Here is a 21,193-nt window from a genome sequence, read left to right as displayed (position 1 = left end):
TTCTGATGAAGCTTTGCATAGGCTCTGCACTTTTGAGTTGTGAATTTCACACAATATCGCCACTGGCATGTAAATTTCACAGAGACCTAGTCCTAGGCAGCATAACTTCAAGACTAAGATCCCATAATAAAGCTCTGACCTTTTCTCTGGTAAAAAAACGTTGCTGATACAGGTATGCTAACTGTCTCCTACATACACAATCCTCCATTTTAACTTGCAAGTTTCTTGTCAACTTCTTAAACAATTTTGAAATTAGTAATTGCCTTAAGTTCCTTCAAAACCAGGATTTAAACGGGAACTCAGGTAGTTTTCCTGAGCGACAAAACATTTAGTAACAGACCTTACATCAGCCTAAACATGATGCTAGTGAACGCTTTAACGACCTTGACAATAGGGATTTGCAGATTTATAGCTAATGGGAAATAGCAAAATCCATAATGTTGAATCTTATGTCTATGGTGTTTGCCACAGAAACAAGAGTGCTTGGTAAAATAATTAAACTGTTCTGGATACAATTTCCTTGAATAAATTGTTGAAACATTGATAGATGAGTTTTAATTTTTCTTTGATACTTGGAATGATGACTTCCCGGTTAAGTATGGACTTGTGAGTTTATAGAGAATTAGTCATCATTATTAGCTTAATAGGAAAAGGCAAGGCACATCTACATCTTCTCACAATAAGCAACTTATGAAACCCAATGTGAAGTGTATATTCTTCTCAAAATAAAATTCAACCAATGCCCTACCAGAAGCAGCCACGTCATTCTAATGCTTGAACTGTAAATATTTAAGGCTGTACCCACGAAGATGTATATCTACTCCTACTCCTAGGTGTAACTCACCATATTTGTTGCTAGTCACCATTAACGTATGTAGATTTATCAAAGTACAATTAATTTCTGCCTGCTTGTTGAACTTTGTCATCTGAGTGGACATCTCCCTAAAGAATTTGATAGGGAATTTAAAGAAAACTATTTGTAAATTAATGAAAAATAACTATAGCTTTTGAAAATGAAAAAATAAATGAAACACATTTGCTTACCTCCAATTAAATTGGACTACCACAGTAACCAGGCATAACACACCACCACTAAACAAATATTTAAAAAATACATTTTAAATAATTTAAATATTTTAATTTTATTTAAATTATTTTTTAAATAAAATAAAATGAATTTATACGTTAATTCGTGATTGCCCGTGTTACAATATAATTTGTTTTGAAAATGTCACAATCTTGGGGGCAAGTTATGTATTATCTTATTTGGATTTAAGTTATGTATTATCTTATTTGGATTTAATGTAAAAAATATTTTTACAGTATTATATTAAATGTTTTCACAAATAAAAAATTAGGATTTAGAAATGTTTCATAAAAAACATTTAACTATACAAATGAAATTACATTATATACAGCTTTATTTAAAATGTTATTCAATTTATTCTACATGTGTCCCTATGCATCAGTTTTATTCCCTGCCACCTTCTATGGGAGCATGCTGCAGTACAAGTGGTGGGCCCTGTGTGGTACTTGACTTACTCTAAGACTGAGCTGGAGCACATCTTAGCCTGCTTGATCAGAAGTGCTACTGCAGTAGACTGTGGTACTGTACCATAGTAGAGTGTCTAATTATTGCGTGCTTCGTATTAGCATTTCCCGCCAAACCTCTACTTCAAATTCTCTCATCCTTAACCATTTAAAAAAAAATTATTCCCCATTTTCCCACCACTCCTTGTTACTCCCACATTTACTATGAAATCTTGTACTTATGTGAGCGGAGATCTCTTCGACCAGGACGGAGATCTCCATACAGAAAAGTTAGACGAGGAGGAGCGAGAAATTTCCAGGAGCAGGTTTTTGAACTGCATTTTGGAGTATGTAAAGCAACTCTACTTTATGTACTTCAAAATAGATGTTGTGACTAGGCCCCTAATGTCCTCAAAGCGGTCCTCGCGAAGCAAACATAGCTTGTTTCTTAAGTGGAAATGCACTTCTTATCTTCTGATGGCCTGTAATGTATCCCCCAACATTCCAACTTTTACCAAGATTAAAGTACAATAGGTTCCCAATTGCTTTTTTGGGGGGAAGAGCACAGTTCTTGCATGTTGCACAGAGTAGGCAATAAAAAGTTTCTAAGACAATTAGTGCATGATCAAAGTTATATATAGTTATAGGATTTGAGGAGAGAGAATTCCAGGTACTGCAAGTTAGAATTGCTGCGATGCTAAAGTACATTTGTTGAAAGACAGCTGATGTAATGGTAGAACCGCTTTGAGAGGGGCACAATTCAAGCAGGTGCTAGTGGGCCCAGCCGTGGGGCCAAGTTAAAGCCTTGAACTCCTGATGCTCTGGGCCTGATCTACTATGGATTCCAAGCAACTGGACAAAGTACCCCTTCTGCACTTGGTTCTCGGGGTTAGCATGGTCTGAGCAGTCCAAGGCTCCCTCAAAGGGGAGGTGTGGTTACAACGAAGCAAACAAAGACTCAACTCAAAATGTGCAGAGCAGCAACATTAAATCATTGTCTAGTCCAATACTCACTTTTCTGAAAAAAGAGAAATATTTAATTTCTACTGCTCCCACACAAAAGAAAAATAAGACATTCACAAAAAACTACACAGTCCCCCTGAGGTTAGGGTTATACTGTTTCCTTAGGCGGTCCCCCACTCCCTCCTCACTTTTAATGGTTTTGGGTGTTCCCCATTCACTATAGGCAACACCCAGAGCAAGACTCACTAGTTCTCCGAGTCACAAGAGTCCACTATGAATTTGTTTAATGGCAACAGTGTTCTAGCAACGCAGTGCTAATTAGCAGCAAATATCCCTAGGGCCGATTGGCCCGAAATCAGACTTACTCGCACCTTGCAGGATTGAAGCCATTTATGGGATTTGTTCAGTTAAAGTTAACTCGGGCCGATATTCTTCATTAATAGTCCAGTCCAAGTTAATTTCAATGTAGAAGTATCAAATTCATTCCGTTATGCCGCCGCCATGACTGAAGACGGCTGAAGCCCTCTGAAATCATGGTGGCGGCATGGTGTAATGAGTTTATTCTGATGAGACCCGAAAAATAAACATGGGTTGAAATGTCGACACCCCCTTTCAAAATTTGCTAGGGAAAATTCTTTGGTTCACTAGGAGTTATGTTAAACATATTAATAGGATCTCCAGTTATACCTTGAAGTGATAGGCAACTCTGTGATTTTATTCAGCGGAATGGTTGATGCTATTGTGTATATATATCTGTTCTCTGAGCACTGCATCGTCTGCACTAATTTTGGGACAAGATATTGTTTATTATTGTCTTTTATTGTTCATGCAATACAAATGTAAGTTTTTTTTGTATTTTACACACATACGGCCACATGCATCATTGTTGCCGTTTGCGATTTCTTAATTGCGAAAAATAAGGAATCGCAATTAAGAAATCGCAAACGGCTATGCACCAATAAATCGCGATTTTTTTTGCGATTTCTTAAATTTTCTTAATCGCGATTCACAATTTGCGAATCGCAATTAAGGAATCCCTTCCCATTGATTCCTATGGGCCTAGAGGCCCATAGGAATGAATGGGAAGTCATTTTCAATTTGCGATTAGCAATTTGCGAATCGCAAATTGAAAATGCAATTTCAAGGGTGCAGGAGGGGGTCCAAAGGACCCCCCCTGCACCACTGAAATATAACTTTAAGTGCATTTTTCACACACACATGCCCCAAGGGCATGTGTGTGTGTAAAATGAAACTTTCAAAAATGCACTTTTGTGCATTTTTGAAAGTTTTCGCAAATAACCATGAAGGTCAACTTCATGGTAATTTACCTCTCCCTATTTGCGAATTAAAATGTTCATGCATTGCATTTAAGAAATCTCAAATTGCGATTTCTTAAATGCAATCGCAATTTTAGAAATCGCAACGTAATTGCGATTTCTAAAATTGCGAAAAACATAATGCATCCCAATTTTGTAAATTGCATTGCAAACGGCCGAAAATTGCGATTCGCACTGTTTGCGAATGCAATTTACTTTGATGCATGTGGGCACTTATATTAAGTCCTGTACCCTGTCCTTGGGGATATGGAGTATGATACAAATGAGAAAATGTATTTATAAACCTCTAAAGCAGATATAGATGTGTGAATGAACGAGTCCCACAGGGCTATTGTTTTTGGTTTTGATGAGAATAAAATGTATAAAGGGCACATAATACCCTATGGTGTCTAGGCGCTAGGTGGTAAACTGCTTACAAAATACCGAAAAAGCTATTAATGACTAAATAACCGGTTATAAACACAAGATGGCATCAGGTTTGTGAACATATGAAACAGTAAAAAGTCCAAGACTGTCAAATAGCATTCAGCACAAGATGGAAATTTTCCACCATCTGCAAAATTCTCTTCAGAGAAGTCTGAGAAACGTGGCCCATATTCATGCCCTTAAGAGTGTGACTTCGGCCTATGGCCTTACCACGATGAAAGCACCTGATCTGGTCTGATCTCAGAAGAGTTTTACTTCTCACCTTCTCTGTATTTCCATTTCGTCTGGAGACGGCCCATTCTGAATATTCTGCACCTGGCGCTGGGTTGCTGGACCTGCAGAGGAGGGAGACGGTAGAATTAAACACCGCACATGTACCATGGCAGAAAGCATGTGATGCGCTCGCACTACTATGACACAGATACTACATGGTTTGCTAACATATACACCTGTTACATTTAGTTTTTATATTAGTGTTTTTTCATCATTGAAGGTGTCATGAGCACTACAAGAAGACAAGCTTATCAAGAGGGTGCAAATATTTTTATTTGCGACACTGCGTCATTAGCAGAATGAAGCTAGGAAGAGTTATTACATCGGAAGATTTCTTTTTATAGAAAGCTCTGCAAAGTTTTTCATTTTGTAACTTCATTGTGAAAATCCTAAACCTTGAATCCATGTATATTGCGCATATTATTTAGCACAAAGGAATTGTTCTGCATAAGAAGAATGTGCCAGTCCTTCTGCATAGAGGTTATTCGCAAAAGGTAAAATTACATTCTCCAGTTAATTTCATTTCGCTTTGAGTCAAAAGTGAAAATGATCTCACAATGTTGTAAAATCTTTGATCGATCGGTTGTAAACTGGGAGGCTTTTTAGCTGCCATTAAAGGTGAAAACCAGCAACTTTGCAAAACTCTGCTGTCGAAAAAACAGAATATCGCCCAGCCTTGCCTATAGCACGTTCCGACCACCATGACCTCTTTAGAGACTATTTACCCCGTACAAGGAATAACCGTGCAGAATCAATTGCAGATGCTGGTCTGGGGGTAAATTAAAATCATGGCATTACTGGGAACAACCGGAAAATAAAACAAGACAGCCCCATTACCTTTTTTATCGCGCCCCGAAGTAGCCAATGCACTATATAGTGACACAACATAAAACAACAAACTAAAGGAGTCAATACTGGTAACAATAATTATTTACTGCTAACACTAATAATATGCAGCGTTTTATGCAGTCCAGATTTTTTATTGTAGTGCCTTGTGCTGGTGTAAGCAGCATGTTATCTTTAAACCGTGATGATTAAAAATAAAAGGCTGTAACTCACTGCGCGAGGCCGCGAGCTGCTCAGTTGCAGTTTGCGTTTCACTCGGACACATACCCTAACATACACAGACAGCTGTTTTTCCTCGCATGCATCGTCAATCACGTCTGTAAACTCACACACAGTTGTGCAAGTCAGCGCCGACGAAGTGCACACAAATCAGGGGTTGCCACAATTCTTCTGACACCCAGGAGCAACAAGTTTAGAGCGCCTAGAGGCTCGGAGCTTCTGGAAGATACAACAGGAGCAACCACACAGAAATAATCAGACATGCACAGAGGGAAGCCTCCACTCTGCGGTGACAGGTTCAAGTGGGGCATTGCTTAATCTGTTTATAAAAAAAGCATTGTTAAAGCCAATAAGTCTGGTGTTGGCGGACAGCCTTCTTTTTTGTCTTTGACAGTGTGCTTGATTTGTTTATGGGTTTTTTACAAAAGTTTGTTTGGGAAGCTGAAGTGCCTCCTCAACCTGAAAAAAGAAAAAAATCTAGCTAAAAGCAAAATATTTTGGGGTCTTAAAAAGCACAAAACACTGTCACTTTTGGGAACTACTTTGTATGTTGATGCGCTCCTTGTGAGAAGATGAAATGCGGCATTTCACAGTGACGTTAGCCACTGGCCCATGCTGCACACTGCAATGAGCAGTAGACATCCGCAGTAAGTAAATATGTTCTACATATTATTTTGTTAAAAATCAAAAGGTGTGGGTTAATGCCAGACCTAGAAAGAAGTACAAGGGCCCAAGGTTTTCCTTTGGAGCCTGCCGCTGGTGGTGTTGTATGCTCGGGTCCCCAAATACTAAGGCTGCCTAGACGTGATTGCATCTCAGCCCTCTTTCTTCCACCCATTAAGCACATCTCTTTAGTGCAGTTTATTTCACATCTCTGTTACTGTTTTCCAATCGTTCTCTTGCTTCCTTCTCTGCTTTTGTCTCTCTCGCTCTAGGTAAACGTTTGATAATGAAAAATCAGTGCAGAACCTTCAAATGAGTACGTGTGTTGAAGGCCATGTGGGGGGAGAACTACATGCTCCAGAATTCACAGGGCTACAGGAGGCGGTGCCAGTGATTACTCAACCTATCCAGCATAATTCTATACAGCACGTTTACCAGCACCGCTCTACAATTTAATCATCTCTGGTAAAGCTTGGCGGCCACTTTTCCTGAAGTGGAGGACACTTTCTAAAAACTGGATCTCGGGCCACAGGAGAATTTGCACATGACGGCGCAAACTTTAGGACACCAGCAGGTACCGATATATAAGCGTGGGCCCACCGTACTAATAACTTTGTACTTTCCATCATCTGGATAAGCTTGGTGATAATACCTCTATTTTAGTCACTGGTGGAGCTTCTGCCTTATGCATAGGGGCTTGTAGCACTATTGTTTAACCATTAACCGGAGTATTTACACCTACAGAGTTAATTTACACTTTGGTTGTGGGTGCATAATGACTTAACACAAAGCCCGCACCTCTGCCAAATCTGGACGAAACACAACATGATTGGATGGGTAAATTAAACAAGCAGTGGGTGTTTAAATAAAGAGATTGAACAGTTGGAGCATCATTTATCGGCAACTATAGCTTCAGCCGTAGAAGCTCTACAAAACACAGTCCCTCCAGTACAACCTGCTATCGGGGTAGCTTCGGAATGATATATGGCCAAGTGGAAGTACCGGAGGTACCACCAGTGAGACACTCTTGTCTGAGAGGGAGGGTGTAACATCAGTAGCCCTATACCATATCCAAGTAGTAGTGCCCCCCAGCCAACCTTAAAAGGCGACAAGTGGCAAAAAAGACCCACCTCTCTTCTCAGCCTAGTCTAGCTGCTCCTAATAAAGAGACTTTTACTGTACCTTTGCAAGCTGAGATGAGGATGTTTCAGGAGAACATGTTGTCCAGATTGAAAGAGATGCTGGAAACTTCGTTTTCGCCTATTTATGATCGGCTGGGAATGATTGAAGAACATTTGGACTAGATTAAATCAAAGTACAGTTTGGCTAATCAGTCCCTACCTCATTCAATTCAATCAACACAAAGGTTCCTGCTCTATGGTCAGGATGAGCCAATAACTAACTGTAATGCATTTACACACGACCCTGTATGGGGTAATTGTACACTACAAAGTGTCAGTTTCAACCTACACATGGGATTGGGACTGTGGAGGGGCCCACTAGACAAGCGAAAGGCACCACCCATAGTTTGGTTCCAGGGATATTAAGGGATTTACTTCATAGTCAGTTGAGAGCAGAACAAATGTTTTTTTTTAAAATATATTTTTATTGCAGAAAAGTGCAGTATACAACTAGAGCGAACCACATTCCAGACACTGTCACGCATAACGCACCCGCCATTACCATTCAGCACACGGCCATTCAGCCCACAAACCGGAGGTCGGTGGCGTAAATCAGGGGAGCAGTGGCATTCTGTGTAGCATAGTAAGGCAATTGTGATCAGTTCACAAGACTTTTGCATCCGCGTTTCCTTTTTCTCCCGCCCCCCGCCCCCCCAACCCTCAAACATCAACTCCTCCCATAATACCAAAATAGGTTAACTCCGCAGCCACTATCCATGTCCGTATTTACTATTCACCAATGCGTATCTCCACTCACCGGTACATCTACATTTCTAATGCAATGCAATATCAGATCACCAATTAGAACCGGCATCAAAGCGCAATGTGTCCCAACAGCAGCCACCCATTTCAGTGTTCTACCCTCCCCCCCTGCTCCCTCCCCCCGTTACAGGGTCGGTGGTGTGGGCAATTTCAAAATCTCACAACCTATCACAATAGTGGTTCAACTGGCTAGCAAAGTCCTGTGTCAGACATTATCACCGAGCAGAACAAATGATTTGGCCATTTTTCCTGTTAACAGATGTCCACCTGTACTCTTACTGAGAAATACCTATCCGCATCCAGGGGACAATACTAGTGTATGGAGGAAGGAGGAATAACTTTAAAATTTCAACATCAATCTAAAAACTGCTTGCAGCACTTATGTGGCAATTATGATGCGAACCCCTGCTTTAAGCCGAGGTAAAGTTGAGTCACATGACCAACTAAGGAATAAACTCCTACATTGGTTAGCGACTAAGATATTTTTTCAAGTTACGAGAGCTGACCAAAAAATCATGAGAAGAAGGGTTGAATGGATTCGATTGGGCCTACCAGGACGACAATAAAGAAGGACTGTATCATTATAAATGTTAGGCCCCTCTCGCAGGGTGTTAGGTGCACCCCCTCTTGGTCAGCCTGATGGGATTTCTCCCCAATTCCCTATTCCCACAACTAACAGGTTTGAGGCCCTAACCAATCTACACGAGATAGACTGACATGACATCTCATGGACACACTCCATCAGGAGCAGGTAGGAAATCAAACAACTTTACAAGCCCTAGTTATGGTCCCACTGCAGGACCTACTAGTCCTTCTCCTCATTGTCCTACTCTGCTAGCTGGGTTATCTGTTTCGGAGGCCCTTGGGTGCGACTCTAGTCGAATCACCACATTTCCTTTGAAACTTTCAGAAGGTTAAAAAGAAAAAGGTCTATTCACTTCATAGAACTTAACCAGCTTTAAAAATAAATAACTCACCCCAGAATGGATACATCTTATCATTCTGCTATTGTTTCCTCTGAGGCGGAAGCCGGAGGTTTGTCATATGTTTGCTTGCACACTTAGAACTGCTATCGAGTGATTGAATTACGAATCGCTACTGCTGCTAATCCCTCTGAGGCGGAAGCCGGAGGATATTTAGAATAATTAGTGTAATGCATATGTGAGAATGATCGCTTTTTAAAGACTGTATATATTTAAAAAAATCTCTTTTAGAATACTTGCCCCCACCTCTAGGCGAGATTACTTCGCCGAGGACCTTGTATTGTGCCTCCCATAGCGCCACTGCTACCTGCGCTGGGAAGGCTTGAGCACCACTTTGGGCGCCATCTTGGAGAGGGAAGGCTGGCCGGCGAGCTCGGCGCCCCTCCCGCCCTCCCAGGATACTTAAGGGCGGCACTCTGACTCTCTCGAGGTTCTGCTATTGTTTCCTCTGAGGCGGAAGCCGGAGGTTTGTCATATGTTTGCTTGCACACTTAGAACTGCTATCGAGTGATTGAATTACGAATCGCTACTGCTGCTAATCCCTCTGAGGCGGAAGCCGGAGGATATTTAGAATAATTAGTGTAATGCATATGTGAGAATTATTGCTTTTTAAAGACTGTATATATTTAAAAAAATCTCTTTTAGAATACTTGCCCCCACCTCTAGGCGAGATTACTTCGCCGAGGACCTTGTATTGTGCCTCCCATAGCGCCACTGCTACCTGCGCTGGGAAGGCTTGAGCACCACTTTGGGCGCCATCTTGGAGAGGGAAGGCTGGCCGGCGAGCTCGGCGCCCCTCCCACCCTCCCAGGATACTTAAGGGCGGCACTCTGACTCTCTCGAGGTTCTGCTATTGTTTCCTCTGAGGCGGAAGCCGGAGGTTTGTCATATGTTTGCTTGCACACTTAGAACTGCTATCGAGTGATTGAATTACGAATCTCTACTGCTGCTAATCCCTCTGAGGCGGAAGCCGGAGGATATTTAGAATAATTAGTGTAATGCATATGTGAGAATTATCGCTTTTTAAAGACTGTATATATTTAAAAAAATCTCTTTTAGAATACTTGCCCCCACCTCTAGGCGAGATTACTTCGCCGAGGACCTTGTATTGTGCCTCCCATAGCGCCACTGCCACCTGCGCTGGGAAGGCTTGAGCACCACTTTGGGCGCCATCTTGGAGAGGGAAGGCTGGCCGGCGAGCTCGGCGCCCCTCCCACCCTCCTCCCGCCCCCGCCACGATGTATATAAACAAGGGATCTGCCCGTCCGCGCAGCGGGCGGGCGCAGCGGGCGCGCCGGCGGCGCGCCAAAGGCGCGCCAAAGGCGGACCCGTCTGCACCCGTCCGCGCCTGGCCCGGGCCTAGGGCCACCCCCCCTGGTGCACCATCGCCAGCACAACGCCTTTGTTATTCCCCCACCCAACTCCAGCTCCTACGTCCCCCGAGCCATCAGGCCTGCCTTATATGCAACCCCCACTCCTTGCTCATAAACCCTATCGCACACTGCCCAGAGTGCAATGCCTCCCTACCCTTTTCCCATCAATTGCGGACTGGTAAGAAACACCTTAACAACAAAACCTATTCCATCGGACTCTCAAATGTCCGCTCACTGGGCAAGCATAATCAGGATATTCACGAGTTGATTCAGGACCACAAATTAGATCTCCTATTTATGACCGAAACATGGCTGGATCGGGCATCTGATCCAGACCTAGTCATCGCCCTTCCCTCTGGGTTCACCATACACAGATTTGATAGGCAACTACAGAAAAAAGGCGGTGGAATCGGCATTATTGCCCGCGACACCTTTTCGGTAAGAACAAAAATCATCCCCCTAACTTCCTGTGAAGCTCTAGAATTTGCGATTACACTATCCCCATCCTACACCTTTAAAGGGATTCTTTTATACCGACCCCCTGGCTCCAGGAATGAATTTATTATGGATTTTAGGACCACGCTGGAAGCTTCCGCCCTTGACAACTCTATCACCATTTTGGGTGATTTTAATTTTCACTTCGATATCCCAGATAACCCTGACTCCGCCACTTTCCTAGCTGATATGTCTACATTTGGCCTCACCTCCCTGGTACATGCTCCCACACATGATGGGGGTCATATACTTGATGGCATCTTTACTAATGCCCCGGGTCTTCAAGTCACCCAAATCCTCCCTCTCACCTGGTCGGACCACCATTTTATCCTAGCCACCTTGACAGCACAGGACACACTGCTCAATAAAACCAGCACTATATCTCCTCAACCTTATCTGGCATGGGACGATATTGATGCTACTAGGTTACAAGCCCTGCTGGATGACACTTCTCCCGCTCTGTCCGCCGACCCAAATACTGCTACCCTTCAATTCTACAGATGGGTCAGCTCGGCAGCCACAGCACTGGTTCAAACTAAAAAACGTTCTCGTAACCGGCAAACCCCCTCGGCCCCATGGTACTCTGAGGCATTACGCACCCAAAAGCAACTATGCAGGCATAAAGAGAGACTATGGCGGAAAAACTATACTGATGAAGCCAAACTTAGTTATAAGGAATCAGTCGCCACATATAAAACCTTGATTTCCGAGGCAAAGAAAAAATACTACTGTGACAGGATAGAATCAGCTAAAAACTCTAATAAAACCCTCTATGAGACAACTAAACAATTAGCTGGTCTGTCCGTCGATCTTGCCCCTCCTCCCTCCCAGATGCTTTGCGACGCACTGTCCAACTTTTTCTTTAGCAAAGTTGACGACATCTATAGGGTTTTTTCCAATATCTCCTCCACCCCCCCCGGTAGCCACTACCTACCACCAGAGTCATACTCTCTCCCAGTTTCACGAGGTCACCTGTTTACAGGTACAGAATACAGTGTCATCTATTAAATCGGGAAAAAACAACAAGTGATGGACTGAATGTGGACCAATGTCACACACTCCCCCAGTCAAAAGATCTGGGCCCAAATCCATCATTTTTTTGCACTCCACACCACCCTGGGTTAGACAATGGCGATATGCAAATCAGCTCTGACCCTGTTGCCCCATGGGAACAGGCCAGTCCGAACTACAAAAGCCATGTCCTTCCCAGAACGGAATCAAGCATCCGAGTTCTGACCGGACCGGTTTCGAGGTAACACCTCTCATCAGCCCGGCTAGCTTGACTCCAAGTGGTGTGGAGTGCCTGGGACCCACGTCTGGGCATCCCCAGCGCACTTAGGGCGGCAATTGCAAAAACAACAAGTGATGGACTGAATGTGGACCAATGTCACACACTCCCCCAGTCAAAAGATCTGGGCCCAAATCCATCGTTTTTTTGCACTCCACACCACCCTGGGTTAGACAATGGCGATATGCAAATCAGCTCTGACCCTGTTGCCCCATGGGAACAGGCCAGTCCGAACTACAAAAGCCATGTCCTTCCCAGAACGGAATCAAGCATCCGAGATTATGACCGGACCGGTTTCGAGGTAACACCTCTCATCAGCCCGGCTAGCTTGACTCCAAGTGGTGTGGAGTGCCTGGGACCCACGTCTGGGCATCCCCAGCGCACTTAGGGCGGCAATTGCAAAAACAACAAGTGATGGACTGAATGTGGACCAATGTCACACACTCCCCCAGTCAAAAGATCTGGGCCCAAATCCATCGTTTTTTTGCACTCCACACCACCCTGGGTTAGACAATGGCGATATGCAAATCAGCTCTGACCCTGTTGCCCCATGGGAACAGGCCAGTCCGAACTACAAAAGCCATGTCCTTCCCAGAATGGAATCAAGCATCCGAGATATGGTACTCTGAGGCATTACGCACCCAAAAGCAACTATGCAGGCATAAAGAGAGACTATGGCGGAAAAACTATACTGATGAAGCCAAACTTAGTTATAAGGAATCAGTCGCCACATATAAAACCTTGATTTCCGAGGCAAAGAAAAAATACTACTGTGACAGGATAGAATCAGCTAAAAACTCTAATAAAACCCTCTATGAGACAACTAAACAATTAGCTGGTCTGTCCGTCGATCTTGCCCCTCCTCCCTCCCAGATGCTTTGCGACGCACTGTCCAACTTTTTCTTTAGCAAAGTTGACGACATCTATAGGGTTTTTTCCAATATCTCCTCCACCCCCCCGGTAGCCACTACCTACCACCAGAGTCATACTCTCTCCCAGTTTCACGAGGTCACCTGTTTACAGGTACAGAATACAGTGTCATCTATTAAATCGGGATCAGCTCTAGACCCTTGTCCCCTGAAGGTGCTACGACCAATTATGGAAACAGTCATCCCTGCCATAACTGAAATCTGCAATTCTATGTTCTGCACCGGCATCTTCCCAGAGACACTGAAAAAGACCTTAATAAAACCTCTCCTTAAGAAGCCTACCCTCGATAAGGAAGAGCTGAAAAACTACCGCCCTATCGCTAGTCTCCCACTGATGGCCAAAATAGTTGAGAAAATAATGAACTTCCAACTTTCGTCCTTTATCGAGGAACATAAACTCTTGGACGAATCACAGTTCGGGTTCCGCCAATTCCACGGCACGGAGACCGCTCTGGTCAAAGCGGCGGACGATATCAGATCTATCCGGGATGCCGGAGGTACAGCTGTTCTCATCTTGCTGGACCTATCGGCTGCCTTTGACACGGTCGACCACACCACCTTGGTCGACCGTGTCGAAAGCATTGGGATTCAAGGCAAGGCTAGGAGTCTCCTTGCCTCCTTCCTGGCAAATAGATCCCAGGTTGTTACCATCGGACCTTTCGAATCCCCCCCCTAGTCTCTGCCATGTGGAGTTCCTCAAGGCTCATCCCTAAGTCCGACACTTTTTAACATCTATGTGTCGGACCTTGCCAAAGTCATCAGGGCACACGGGATGAGCCTAACCTCCTATGCAGATGACACTCAATTGGTCCTCGCAGTTAAGAACGACGGTCTCAAAATAGCGAACACCTTTAATCAAGGCATGCTGGCTATCGGAAGTTGGATGGCTCAAAACTGCCTGAAATTGAACTCTGATAAGTCAGAGGTGGTAATCTTTGGCAACCTATCCCACAATGGTCCCCCCTTTGGTGGCCATCATCTATGGGCCAACCCCCGGACCCAACAAACAAAGTGAGGAATTTGGGAGTCCTTTTCGACGACCATCTAAATTTTATGCCACATGCTAACCAAATCTCTTCCTCAGCCTTCCATAAACTGCGGCTCATTAAAAAAATCCTGCCTTTCCTGCCGGAAAGTGCCGGCAAAACACTGGTTAGTTCTCTTGTTTTGTCGACCCTAGATTACTGCAACGCACTGTTCCTAGGTGCCCAGGAGAGAGTGCTCTGGAAAATGCAGGCCATTCAGAATGCTGCTGCTAGGCTCTTAGGGCGCATCCCCAAACATCACTCGGCCGCACTCACTATAAGACAGTTGCACTGGCTGCCAGTGAGAAAGAGAGTCATGTTTAAGTCCCTCTGCCTGGTTTACAAGGCTCTGAAAAATGTTGGACCGGCGTTCTTTGTCCAAAACCTTATTCCTTACCGTCCTTCAAGAATGCTACGCTCATCTCACCAGCATGATTTAGTGGTACCCCGAACCAAATTTGTTTCTTGGGGGGACAGAAGATTCATGGTAGCCGCACCTAAACTGTGGAATACTTTACCAGAATCGATCAGAACTAGCCCCTCCCTCTGGATCTTCCGCAAGCAACTAAAAACATGGCTCTTCAACCAATGAACTCCTGTCTCATGAGGCTTAACACACTGCAGTAACTTTAGCGCCGAGATGCCCAAGGGCCGTCGTTCGCGCTCTATAAATGTTTTTATAAATAAATCATGATAAGCTATGTGATTTGTCTTCATGAAACAGAGTGTAAGCCCCTGCCATGTGGAAGGTTTCTATAGCATCTTTATCCCTGCTATACCTTCATCATCAGGCCGCCCAAAAGGTGGTCCCCAAACTTTTATCACTAACACGTTACCTGCGTTTATTAGTAGGTATTTTACTGCCTCACCCTATTATCAGTTTGTGAGGCTGTCCATTAAGGGGGAGCTGGAGTTGGTAACTATCATTTTTATAGTAATATCTTTGACTCCACCCAGTTTGGTTGCCACCATGTTAGAGGCTGACCTAGATACATTTTTGTGAGGTGGGTTGGGGATTTTAACACCCAGAAATATCCCCTTCCAGCAAAACCCATATGTGCATTACCGATTCAGTGGGTGAGGGGGCCTCACATTTCATACACAATGTCTATATAGACATGCCCTCAACTTTCATTTCCAAGTATGACCTATTATTATTAAAGACTAATAATGAAGTGGACAATAGTGAGATCCCCTTATTTATTGGTAGAGGTGCTAAAACGATTATTGACCATACATTAGTTTCCTAGACAGCCAGGACCATTGTCAATGACTATAGAAGAATAGCAACGGCTGTAAGTGATCATAACCCCCAGACTGTACCTCTGTTAATACAGGTTGAGAGGTTGGAGGTAGGCAAAATAGCTACAAGTATAGACAACATTAGGCCCAATGGGGTACAGATTAAGTAGACAAGGGTTAATCCCTCAGTGGTGCTGCAAAGCCCCCTAGATATTAACCCCTTCACTGCTGGCCCGTTTCCGCCCCTGTGCTGTAAACAAATGAACAGGGGCGGGCCATGACGAACCCCAGCCGTCATCAGCACACGAGCACCGTAGTGCATGACGGCTGGGGTTCGTCATCAGCATGCAAGGGGTTAATGCAGCCGTGTTTAGATTCTGTCCGAGTAACAAAGTGGAAAATAAGTGGCTATTAGAGCCATTTGAGGCTATTGCTGGATCAATTAATGTTCTCCTGACATGCAGATCTAGACCCCAGAGCTCAATGAAGCAAGGTTGGCTTGATCACTCATGTTCTCAGGCTGCCAAATTACTGTGGATTGCATTACATAGCTCTCCTAGGGACTTTACTACCATCAAGCTACTGCGGATTACATTACATAGCTCTCACAGGGACTTTACTATCATCAAGCCATTTAGGACTTTACCAACATCAACAAACAAGAAAGGTGTTCTAAGGGGAGAGGTGTGGGCCCATTTGGTACAGGCAGCCGAGACCAATGATGCCACTTTGTTTTGGAAAACAGTCAAGGCTCCTTTACTAAGAGATGATTAATTTCCTGAACTCACTTTGCATGTGCCCTCTTATGCATGGGTAGAGCAATATTTGGATACTTTTTGCACACAAGAGGGCAATACATGCATGATTGGCAACCCCAACGTATGGTGGCCCATTGAAGTATTCTTGGAGGAGGTACTTATTGCCCTAGATCATAGTGCAGGAGGAAAAAGCCTGAACCATATGGTGTCAAGGTCGATACCTTTAAGGCCATGGAGAACTCTGGGACCCTGTTCTGACTCGCGTGCTCAATGCAGCAGCTGAGTACAAGATCCCTCAGAATTGGGCAGATTCTATTATAGTGCCCAAGATCGATCCAACCCTAAATGTTATTGCCCAATTTCTATTTTGGACTCCTCTGCTAAATGGATGGGCAGGGTTCTATTACAAAGATTGGAGCAGTGGGCCATTGATAACTGTATTCTCTCAGATGTCCAATATGGTTTTATAAAAGGTTTGGGAACTGTACAACAGTGCAGTAACCTAGACAGGATTGTTGGGAAATACACTAAGGCGAAGCCTGGCTCATTGTATTTATGTGTTGCTGATCTTAGTAGTGCCTTTGATTTGGTGGATCATAAGACCCTATGGCATCCACTACTGGGAAATATTGTTGGCTTTCTTGCCAAACGTTATGAGAATTTGACTGCAAGGGTATGCTCTGTTCCAAACGGGGAGTGTACGCTACCCTTTAGAGCAAAGAAAGGAACTAGGCAAGGCTGTGTCTTAGCCTTGTTTTTATTTTCCTTCTATATTAACAGGGTTGAAGATGCTCTCAGAGCTCTGCAGGTAGATGCACCTATAATTGCCGGTTGTTACTCTATGACGACGATGCTTTATTAATGTCAAGAACATCCGTCAGTCTGCAGAGGCTGATGGATGCATTTGCTGACTATATGGAGGAGAGGATGTTAAAGATTAATTTTAATGAACTTATTAAGTTCACAAATTACCCCTGAGGTGGTCTCTCAGCACCGCAGCACCTGCACAAATAGAGGATAAAATTGACCGAGATTAGAAATGCATGTTTTTAATGATGATTTTTAAAGTGAAGCTAGGTCAGGCCAGGGGCACAGATGTAGCAGCAACTGATTCCAATGTTGTGGGGCCAAAGAGCTGCCCCCCCCCCCCCCCATACATGGCTGTTCAATTACATCACAAACAGACACTACAGGGAACAATACACAGAAATAAAGAGAACAGGGCTACTTGGCTCCAAAAGAAGCCTTTCCATTGTTTTTTCATTACAAACGCTGCTAGGGAAGGCTGGCCAGCTGGAACGTTTATTTCTACAACTTGCTGTTGCTTTCAGAATGAAAAGCAAAGAAAAAACTTCTGCCTTAACACCAGCAGACAGTCTGATACAAGATTATAGTAATTCCCCCCAAAACTGTAGGCAAGCACTGCAAACACGGGGTAACTGTTACAACAGGACCTAGTCATGAACCAAAAAAAGTATGGCCAACATAGTATTAAATAGGCAGATGCATAAGACTTCCCTAAAATAACCTCACAAATCCAAGTCAATAGCCACCACCCGTCAACCCTGTGGCACTGCCTATCACCAAGATCAAATCAAACTACAAAGTGTGGATTTAGGCCGCACAGCAGCTTAGAATTAGGAGATGGTAGAACCCATACTTTGAACTGCGACACAGCATAGGGGTACAGTGAGAAGTGTTTTTGAGGTGAGGGCTGGCTTTCTCACAAGGGTGTCAGTTTGGATGGCATCAAATTCGCTGCTGAAGGCAGGACCATAATGAAAGGTAGATTTAATGGTTTCCTTCATCGTCTGTGGCCAAGTTCATCCTTAAATTAGGAGGTCGAATAAATTCCCATTCCCCAATCAGTTCATTCAAGAGTCTGATTTTTTAGCCTCGATAAATGTAGAGCTGAAAGCGGTCTGTTTTTTTTACCAAAACAGCTTTGTAGTTTGTGGGATACACAGAATTTTATGAGGGCAGAGTAAGATTTGGCTCTTAAGCACCCTCAAGCACTAAGTAAGTTTGGAGATGGCCAGGTTCATCTATAAGTGAGGGGAGGGGGGTGAGAATACACTAAAAGAGCCAGCTGAGTCCAGGTTACTTGACTGAGAAAACTCAATTAACATCACTAGACTTTCACGATGATTCGTCGGGGAAAAAACCCAGAAATGTAGAACTCATTTAATGAAAGGCCCCCGATTGTGAGGGTTGACACTTTAATCTAGCTGTGTATATTATTTGCTAGCAATGGTTCCTGGAAATATCATGTACAAAACACAAGATAAATTATTAGTTGGATTTGCAAGGATGTATTTTGATTCGCTAGTAAGCTGGGCAGTCGGCCTATAAGAGAAATTACTATATACAATACCAAACGATTATCAGTGGCCATGTATGGAGGAGAAATTTGGGGACATACATCATGCAGACTTTGGCAGACTGAAGAAAACATATTCATCAAACAGCTGCGAAGTATTTTCACCTCTACCTCAACATATATTACCCACAAAGAGGTCGGGTTAACCTATGTGGAAGATTTACCTCCATTTAAGCCAATTTTGTGCTGTCAATCTGGGCCACATCTTGAAACATCCTTTACAAGATCTACTATTAGGGACTGCTTAGCACTTGATTATGCTTTCAATATACCCCTGCATGCCCACATTAATGAAATATTTAAGAGGCTATATTTCCCGTCTGTAATTACATCACCATACAGTTTGCTGGCTTTGCAAAAGAATGAAATAATAACTTTACTCTTAGGCACAAGGGCAGAATATAGGATGCTTGGCGACGGTACAAAACCTATGGTGAAACTATATATGTCAGACCCCTCTGAGGAAGGATTTCAGCCATACTTGCCCAAAGTCTCACAGCCTCTGAATCAATTTGTTTTAACAAGGCTGCGGCTAGGTATTTCACACTTTTTAGTCTCTTTTCCAGTTATGAAACAGCGACCCATTGATAGGATCCCATGTCCATGTGACTGCACCTCAAACCTAAGCACTTTATTCTTTTTTGTAGGTTTTATGACGAACTACGGAGAGAGTATGAAGATTATTTTTGCTGCAAATAATATTAGGGATCATACGGCTGCCCTAAAATTTGTATGTACCTTGACCGATCCGCTGTTAAGTTTCAGTATTGCCTCATTTATATGAGGCGCAGTTGGTATTAGGGAAAGTATTGTTCTGTAAGTTTTATAAGGTCAAATGCATTTTATGCATTATTGCATTGCATTTTAGAAGGATCCGATGAAGTAGTGTAGTTCCTATAGTAACCCTGCAGGACCTACGCTTTTGGATAACATGCACTGTGGGCCTGGTGGCAGACTGATTCTGAGCACCCGCACCGCGTATGTTAGCCTGTTTGCATTAGCTAGCTCATAGTGCCCCTAGAATCTCCTTTTATTAGAGAGATTAGTTTTTGGCAACTTCAGAACACAACAATCCTGATTCCTCAGACTCGTGGAAACAATGTACTACATTTCGCCCAGTCACTTGTGCTTGCTCATTTGGTCTCAGATAGTTACACAGAAGAAAGAGTCAAGTGTGTTTACAATAAGAATTTATTGCACAGTTGTTCTTCTAGTGTAAAATATATGTGCTGCAACACCTGCTAAACAGTAGCAGAGATATATAATCAGCAGATCAGTGAATAAAAAGGAATAGTACGGTTCTATCATTTTGCAATAGTCATAAACATATACATGAATATAAAATGCATTTATGAAATAAAGCACATACTCCTACGATGCCTGTCTAGATGTACCCAGTTGTACCTAGCATGTGAGTAGGTGTGAAAGAGCCAAGAAACTCACTAGGATTTAGTCAAATCCCATTACCTGAATATTGAGAGTGTGGGACCTCGTCCTGGTCTCGAGTTGGACACCCCGCATGGAATGGATAGACCACTGACAGCTGGAGCGACTGCATGCAAGAGCCTCAGCATCACTTGTCAGTGTGTTGGCTTGGAAGTCTCGGTTCCCTCTAACTACTGATTGCAAGAGGTGCTGTATTTATACAGAAAGGTATAGAGTCCCTTTCTCCCTTGTGTCTTGTGTTAGCCATTGTTTGGTATGAAGATGATGTATGGGATGAATCATTTACATAGATGTTTCTTCAGGTGGATTCTAGCCCTGCCTGGTTTCCTAGAACTCTCATGAATATTTAATCATACAGGATGAGCATATCGAAGATGGTATAGGAGGCCATTCTGTACCCAAACCACAGTCTAGATAAGGTGCAGCTCTCAGCGCCCTTTATTGTGAAGAAAATGGAACTAATGTAGGTGAAAGATTATGTCTATATTAGGGAATCTCAAACCATACCTATATTATGGCATCTATATGAAATATAACAATGAGAGAAATGTATGCTTTTTAAATTGGGTTTGTGGTATTGGAAACTGAATTATAGAGATTAGGGAGGATTCCAACTTATCATTCAACCTGTTCCTCTGTTTTAATACGGTCTTATTTATAGGGGGGCAATCTGTATTAGGAAAGTCTAAACTTCTTTGTCATTATGGGGCATATTTGCATTTTATGAATTTTATTACTCTGCTAAATATTTTCTCTGGGGTGGTTGTTTCCCACTTCCTGAAATATATTTAGAAATGTAGTAAGCCGAAGTATGTACTACACTTTTGATGAGAATTGTTGATGAAGTGCCATTTAATGTTTCCTTGTTATGAGTTGATTTTAAACTAACTTTAAGTCTGTACTTTTTAAGGTCAATTGTTATTGAACCGATTAAAGATTCTGAATCAAACAGAGTGCCTGTGCTCACCACCTGGAACCAAATTAAGCTCTAGACTGGAGCAAAGAATCTTTAAAAAAATGTAGTAAATTAAATGGAATTGAATTTTTGCTCTTGCAATAATTTATATTTTTGCA

The 21,193-nt window shown here is 43.1% G+C and overlaps 1 protein-coding gene across 16 annotated transcripts in view; it reads right to left on the bottom strand.

Moving 5' to 3' along the window:
* EVL (Enah/Vasp-like) overlaps positions 1–21,193 on the bottom strand; it is a 581,837-nt gene that overhangs the window by 126,918 nt on the left and 433,726 nt on the right. For all 16 annotated transcript variants that reach the window (XM_086937797.1, XM_086937801.1, XM_086937804.1 and 13 more), the window contains one exon: positions 4,519–4,591. In XM_086937797.1, the coding sequence (XP_086793923.1) occupies positions 4,519–4,591 (73 nt within the window). The remainder of the gene's footprint in view (positions 1–4,518; positions 4,592–21,193) is intronic.

Source organism: Lissotriton vulgaris, chromosome 9 (genome assembly GCF_964263255.1).
Source record: "Lissotriton vulgaris chromosome 9, aLisVul1.2, whole genome shotgun sequence".
Taxonomy (NCBI): Eukaryota; Metazoa; Chordata; class Amphibia; order Caudata; family Salamandridae; genus Lissotriton; species Lissotriton vulgaris.
Note: the sequence above shows the minus strand (reverse complement) of the source record. Positions and strands in the feature narration are given on the sequence as shown.